This window comes from Chiloscyllium punctatum, chromosome 27 (assembly GCF_047496795.1).
Source record: "Chiloscyllium punctatum isolate Juve2018m chromosome 27, sChiPun1.3, whole genome shotgun sequence".
Lineage (NCBI taxonomy): Eukaryota > Metazoa > Chordata > Chondrichthyes > Orectolobiformes > Hemiscylliidae > Chiloscyllium > Chiloscyllium punctatum.
In genome coordinates, this window is record NC_092765.1 from 2,957,142 (window position 1) to 2,964,908 (window position 7,767).

At 44.8% G+C, this 7,767-nt stretch overlaps 1 protein-coding gene across 1 annotated transcript; it reads right to left on the reverse strand.

The window, feature by feature from the left end:
* Nucleotides 1-5,225: 5,225 nt before the first annotated feature.
* On the reverse strand, nt 5,226-5,991 carry LOC140453358 (transcription factor SOX-4-like). Its single transcript, XM_072547923.1, has one exon. It carries the CDS (start codon nt 5,843-5,845, stop codon nt 5,249-5,251), a length of 597 nt encoding a protein of 198 aa, XP_072404024.1. The 5' UTR covers nt 5,846-5,991; the 3' UTR covers nt 5,226-5,248.
* Between the last annotated feature and the right edge of the window lie 1,776 nt (nt 5,992-7,767).

Consider the following 7,767-nt stretch of genomic DNA (forward strand, 5'->3'; position numbering starts at 1 on the left):
TAAGATAAGAAGGCAGCGTTTAGAGGTTTTTAAGTATATTGGGTTAGAAACACAAACATATAAATCAGATGCAGAAATTGGCCATTCAGCCCCTCTGACTTGATCCAACATTCAATAAGATAATTTTTGATCAGTTTTAATTCCACATTCCCATTTACCCCCAATAACCTGACAAGAATCTATATACCTCCATCTTAAAAATATTCAATATCCTCCCTCCACTGCTCGGCTGCCACTTTTAAGGGACACTGTTCCAAAAGTACACAATTCTGAGAAAAGAAAAATCAAAATTATCAGCAGCTTTGTCTGAAAAGAGTGACCCTTAATTTTTAACAGTGCTGCCTAGTTCTGGACTGACCCACAAGAGGAAACCTCCCTTCCACATCCACCTTGTCAAGAACATCCAGCTTTCTATACATTGTAATCATGGCACCCCTTGCTTTTTTAAACTTCAGTGGAAAGATGTCCAGTCTGTCCAAATCGTCCGCATAAATCAACCCACTCATTCCAAGTATCAATCCAGCGAAGCTCCTCGAAATTACGTCCAGTGCGTTTATAGCTTTCTTTCAAAGAAGGAGCCTGAACTATACATCGGAGGATTGGAAAACTGCCAGTGTGACACCCCTTTTCAAAAAGGGAGAGAGCAAGAAGGCAGGTAACTCTTGGTCAATTCGCCTAACATCTATTGTTGGAAAAATATTGAAATCGATCATTAAAGAAATAATACCAGAACATTTGGAAAATCACAATCTAAGCAAGCAGAGTCAGCATCACTTCATGAGAGGGAAATTGTGTCCAATTAATTTTTTTTTTGAGGAAGTCTCAACCAGAGTCAATAGAGGGGAACTAGTAGATTATATTGTATTTGACTTCCAGAAGTCATTTGACAAGGTACCTCACAAAATAATGACGGAAAAGGATAGACCAGATCTAAAAGTTGAAGTTCTAAATTGGAGAAAGGCCAATTTTGATGGCATTAGGCAAGAACTTTCAAAGCTGATTGGTGGCAGATGTTCACAGGCAAAGGGATGGCAGGAAAATGGGAAGCCTTCAAAACTGAGGTAACGAGAATCCAGAGAAAGTATATTCCTGTTAGGGTGAAAGGAAAGGCTGGTAGTTATAGGGAATGCTGGATGACTAAAGAAATTGAGGGTTTGGTTAAGAAAAAGAAGGAAGCATATGTCAGGTATAGACAGGATAGATCGAGTGAATCCTTAGAAGAGTATAAAGGCAGTAGGAGTATACTTAAGAGGGAATCAGGAGGGTAAAAGGGGACATGAGATAGCTTTGGCAAATAGAATTAAGGAGAATCCAAAGAGTTTTTCCAAATACACTAAGAACAAAAGGGTAACTAGGGAGAGAATAGGGCCCCTCAAAGATCAGCAAGGCGGCCTTTGTGTGGAGCCACAGAAAATGGGGAGATACTAATGAGTATTTTGCATCAGTATTTACTGTGGAAAAGGATATGGAAGATATAGACTGTAGGGAAATAGATGGTGACATCTTGCAGAATGTCCACATCACAGAGGAGGAAGTGCTGGATGTCTTGAAATGGGTAAAGGTGGGTAAATCACCAGGACCTGATCAGGTGTACCTGAGAACTCTGTGGGAAGCTAGAGAAGTGATTGCTGGGCCTCTTGCTGAGATATTTGTATCAATGATAGTCACACGTGAGGTGCTGGAAGACTGGAAGTTGGCTAACGTGGTGTCACTGTTTAAGAAGGGTGATAAGGACAAGCCAGGAAACTATAGACCAGTGAGCCTGACATCGGTGGGGAGGCATGTTGTTGGAGGGAATCCTGAGGGACAGGATGTACATGTATTTGGAAAAGCAAGGACTGATTAGGGATAGTCAACATGGCTTTGTGCATGGGAAATCATGTCTCACAAACTTGATTTGAGTTTTTTGAGGATTGATGAGGGCAGAGCGGTAGATGTGATCTACATAGACTTCAGTAAGGCATTCAACAAGGTTCCCCATGGGAGATTGATTAGCAAGGTTAGATCTCTCACTGAATACAGGGAGAACTAACTATTTGGTACAGAACTGGCTCAAAGGTAGAAGACAGAGGGTGGTGATGGAGGTTTGTTTCTCAGACTGGAGGCCTGTGACCAGTGGAGTGCCACAAGGATCGGTGCTGGGTCCTCTACTTTTTGTCATTTAAATAAATGTTTTGGATGTGAGCATAAGAGGTACAGTTAGTAAGTTTGCAGATGACACCAAAATTGGAGGTGTATTGGACAGCGAAGAGGGTTACCTCAGATTGCAACAGGATCTTGACCAGATGGGCCAATGGGCTGAGAAGTGACAGATGACGTTTAATTCAGTTAAATGCGAAGTGCTGCATTTTGGGAAAGCAAATCTTAGCAGGACTTATACACTTAATGCTAAGGTCCTAGGGAGTGTTGCTGAACAAAGAGACCTTGGAGTGCAGGTTCATAACTCCGTGAAAGTGGAGTTGCAGATAGATAGGATAGTGAAGAAGGCGTTTAGTATGCTTTCCTTTATTGGTCAGAATATTGAATACAGGAGTTAAGAGGTCATTGGTTAGGCCACTTTTGGAATATTGCATGCAAATCGGAAAGATTTTATGATACTTGAAAGATTTACAAGGACGTTGCCAGGGTTGGAGGATTTGAGCTATAGGGACAGGCTGAATAGGCTGGGGCTATTTTACCTGGAGCGTCGGAGGCTGAGGGGTGACTTTATAAAGGTTTACAAGATTATGCGGCGCATGGATAGGGTAAATAAGCAAAGTCTTTTCCCTGGGGTCGGGGAGTCCAGAACTAGAGGGCATAGGTTTAGGGTGAGAGGGGAAAGATATAAAAGAGACCTAAGGGGCAATGATTTCACGCAGAGGGTGATACGTATATGGAATGAGCTGCCAGAGGAAGTGGTGGAAGCTGGTACAATTGCAACATTTAAAAGGCATTTGGCTGGGTATATGAACAGGATGGGTTTGAGGGATATCTGGTCGGCATGGACGGGTTGGACCGAAGGGTCTGGTTCCATGCTGTACATCTCTATGACTCTAAAAGATTAAGCTGGAACTATTTAAACACTGGTTAAGCCACAGTTAAGTGAGAGTACTAGATGGAGTTCTGGTCACCACATTGTGAGAAAGTTATGATCATATTAGAGAGTGTACAGAGGAAATTTACAAGGCTGTTGCCTGGACTGGACCATTTTAGTTACAATGAAAGTTTGAGGAGGCTAGATTATTCTTTCTGGACCAGAGAGGCTGAGGAAGACCTAATGTGGGACTACAATCACAAGCATCCACCTCCTCCACCAGAAATGTTCAGTAGCATCAGTGTGTACCACTTCCAAGACACACTGCAGAAAATCACGAAGACTTCTTTGAAAGCACCTTCCAAACCCAGATATATGGAAATAACACCACCTGCAAGCTTCCCTCCAAGTCACTCACCCTTTTGATGTGGAAATGTATCACAGTTCATTCATTGTTGCTGAGTCAAAATTCTGGAATTCCTTCCCGAACAGCATTGTGTGTTAACCTATAGCACATGGACTGTAGTAATTCAAGAAGGTAGCTCACCAGACTTTTTCAAGGGCAACTGTAATTATTATTATACAGACAATAACCATCCCATGAAGGAATAAAAATAAAGTGAGTAAAATTGAGGGCTAGTGATAGAGTGGGAAGGTTCTATTCCCCTTGTCTGGAGGGTCCAAAGCAGGGAACATTAATTTAGATGAGAGAGTTCCAGGGATTGGAAATGTTTTTAACTGAGTGGATGGTGGAGATTCAGAACTCATCACTTGACAGGATGGCAAAAACAGAAACCCTTGTAACATTTAAAAACTGGGAAGATACTTGAAGTGTCAAAATCTACAAGGCAACAGACCACAAGCTTGGGGTTGTTATGGAAAGATTATCAGATACTCTGTGAGAATTACCAGGAGACACAGAAATCCTTCATGAAGTTAAACTTTTATTTGCAAACAAAAGCTGCGACAATCAAAGGGACAGCACAAATGTTAGCACTGCTGCCTCACAGTGCCAGGGACCATGGTTTAATTCCTGCCTTGGGCGACTGTGTGGAGTTTGCACATTCTCCCCATGTCTGTGTGAGCTTCCTCCGGGTGCTCTGCTTTCCTCCCACAATCCAAAGACATGCACACCAGGTGAATTAGCCATGCTAAATTGCTCATAGTGTTAGGTGCATTAGTCAGGGATAAATATCTGGTAGGGGATTGGGTCTCAGTGGGTTACTCTTCAGAGGGTCAGTGTGGACTTGCTGGGCCAAAGGGCCTGTTTCTATACTGTAGAGAATCTAATCAGAAAATGGCTTCCCGATTCGTGGGGCCACTCGTTCCCGCGCTTATCTGTTAATTAGCATAACCAATCATACTCGCCTGCTTTGTCTTTCTAAGCTAATCATCTTCTGCTATGTTGCTGTGCTACTTTCCACCTACCCTATCACATTATACCACCGTCATCTTTCGCGTTAGCTCACCTATGACATGTATTCACTAGCCTATCATAGTGTGCTACCATTATCTTCAACAGGAGCTCCTCTATTGCACTACTCCATTGAGTTAACTATATAACTGCCAAACCAACTTCCATAATCAGGTCGGATAACTCCTTTTGGGCTGCTGTGGAAAGGACAACCGAATGATCGGTTCTATAAAAAAAAATCAATAACTTAGATCTTTTCGCCTGTCTTTCCTCCAATACATCTACTTACGTTTCTTAAAGATGAACTTCAAATTGGCAATGTTTGACGAACTCTAGTATTTATATATATCCTGTAATTTTAATTTAGTTTCCAGATATTGTTAATTGCCCAAAACTGATGGCAAACTAACTTATGAAATATTGGCGGAATCCTTTTTTTTTGTCCCTTTTGTAACAGTAGTGTTATTGCGGTTATTCTAACTTCACGGAACAAAATCCACTTTTCGGAAGAGTGTGGTCATGAACTCTGCTCTCTCGGAATTGTCCAGTCTTTACTTTACTCTCCTATCCTCAACCCCACCGTCCCTACCTCTCTATTTTTCCACCTCTGAAAGGCTCCAGGGAACCTATCTCTGATCAAAGTTTCAAACAGTCTTCATAGGAGTTGACACCATTGTTGGACAATCAGCAACAACGAGCTGCATTTAACTAGCTTCTTTTGTGTAGAAACATATCTTGTGGCACTTGAAAGAGATTTCAGACACTGAACTAAATGGATTAAAAAACCAAAAACAAATATTTTGGAAAAACAGTTGAATTTATTAAAGGAGCAGGAGTAGGTAGGAGATGTGCGGATTGCAAGAAAGGGGCCTGAGGCGGGTGAAGTTGCCCTTCTGGGGGCGGCTGTGTTTCTTGAAGGACTTGGGCTCCTTTCGGCAGCTCTTGTCCTCTGCTCCTGCTCCAGCCTCTGCCCTCACCTTCTTCCTGGGTCTGTATTTGTAGTCGGGGTAATCCGCCATATGCTTTAGCCTCAGGCGCTCTGCCTCTCGGATGAACGGGCTCTTCTCGGTCTCCTTCAGCATTTTCCACTTCTTGCCCAGGCGCTTGGAGATCTCGGCGTTGTGCATGTCCGGCACTTGCTCCATGATCTTTTTCCTCTCGATCTGGGACCACACCATGAAGGCGTTCATGGGCCTCTTGATGTGGCCGCTCGGGGTTTTGCACCAGTCAGGGTTACAGCTCGCCTCCTCCTCTCCTTTGGCAGAGCCGCTGGCCCAGAGAGATTCCGCAGAAGGGGCTGGGGAGAAGCCGGGATTCGGGCTGGAAGCTGCACTCATGTCACTGATGCCGCTGTCTGCCGCTTCCCGAGACGCGATGCCGCCGCTCTGAGTGTCCGCAGCCTTGCTTTGCTGCACCATGTTTAAGAAAGGCCAGAGAAGAGAACCCTGCAACTTGTGATGCTGAAGAATGCGGCTCCCTCTCGCTCCTCCAACCGCTCACAGCCTCATCCCCCCCTCAGCAATCTCTGCAGCAGCTTCTAGCTCCCACACGGGGCTGGGGGGGCACCGCGAGGGAAGGAGGAGCCTGTCTCTGATACACCGCGGTCCCAGCCAATCAGAACCCGCCCTCCCATCAATCACAGCCTTGGGGGTGGGGCCCAGTGCCCATGACATCACCGCCAGATGCAGCCAACCCGCGCGGCGCCTCCATCAATGAGACGGGCCATTGGTGGCACTTGGCTTTGACCCTTGTAGGTGGAGCAGGGGAAGGTGGTGCTGCAGCAAGGTCACCTGGGACCTGGGGCCTGGGGTGGTGGGCATCCTTGTTCCTTTTTAGGGACAGTCCAGGCTTAGGGTAGGGTCCCATGCTCAGAGTTACCCTCAGATGGAGAGATGGGGAAACAGTAAAACTTGTGACTGGCTGGTCCAACTTAAAAGGAAAAAATCAGAAATTACTGGAAAAGCTCACCTGGTCTGGCAACATCCATGAAGAGAAAACAGTTTAACATTTCAAGTCCCATGACATTTCTTGCACTTAAATGCTGCCCCATGTAAACTCAAAATGTTAGCTTGCGTTCTCTCCATGGGTGATGCCTGACCCACTGTGATCTCCAGCATTTTTTGTTTTCAGTCAACAGTTTCATAGAATCCCTACAGAGTGGAAACAGACCCTTCTGCCCAACAAGGCTGCACTGACACTCTGAGGAGTAACCCACCCAGACACATTCCTCTACGCAATTATCCTATATTTACTCCTGACTAATGCACCTAACCTACACATCCTTGAACACTATGGGCAATTTAGCATGTACAATTCTTCTAACTTGCACATCTTTGGATTGTGGGAGGAAACCAGAGCATCCGGAGGAAACCCACACAGACACAGGGAGAACATGCCTACTCCACACAGACAGTCACCCGAGATTGGAATTGAATCTGCATCCCTGGCGTTGTGAGGCAGCAGTGCTAACCACTGAACCACCATCCTGCCCTTACTTCTCCAGAAGTGGTCTGACTTGTTTCATTTCTTATATGGATACAATATGACCACTGTGTTTATTTCCAAATATTACTTTTTTTTTGCTTTTTGTCCTTCTGGGCAGTCAGGCCAACAAATTTCCAGTGGTGATATTGGAACCTCACATGGCAGCTACCGAATTCAGGCAGAAGGTCCTGGGGGAGGGGGTCTTTTCTTTAGCTGACATGAGGAATGTAATATCCTGTAGCCAACTGCTGACTGCAAATGAAAGTATATTCTTAGGAGCACGTGGAGAAGAGCAAAAGACGTGGAGAAATCAGAGAGGTGCTGTCCTTGTACTACAACTAAAAAGATAAAGGCATTTTTGGCGTCCAGAACAGGCATCAGTAGAAATGTTCCTTCAATCAGACAGGGGCCCAACTAAACATACAATTTCATTAAATGAAGAAGGCATTTAATCACAGAGCACCTTCCACTAGGTAGGGACATCGCAAAGGAAGATAGTCGTCAATTAATTACTTTGAAGTTCTAGTCACTATTTTAATGTGAGAAATGTGACAGACAAGTAACTCATCTCCTGACTCCCCAAGGCCTGTCCAGCATTTGCAAGGCACAAGTCAGGAGGTGGAATACTCCCCACTTACCTGGATGGGTGTAGTTCCAACAGCACTCAAGAAGCAAAACACCATCCAGAGCAAGGCAGCACTTGATTGGCACCACATCCACAAAACGTCCACTCCCTCTACCACCAACACTCAGCAGCAGTGTCTACCATGTACAAGGCGCACTACAGAAACTCACCAAGGTCTCCCATACAGCACCTTCCCAACACAACCAATTCCACCTGGACGTCAAGGGCATC

Bases quoted from the DNA above. Each gene is read 5' to 3' on its own strand.
- LOC140453358 (XM_072547923.1), bottom strand. From the start codon at position 5,845: ATGGTGCAGCAAAGCAAGGCTGCGGACACTCAGAGCGGCGGCATCGCG.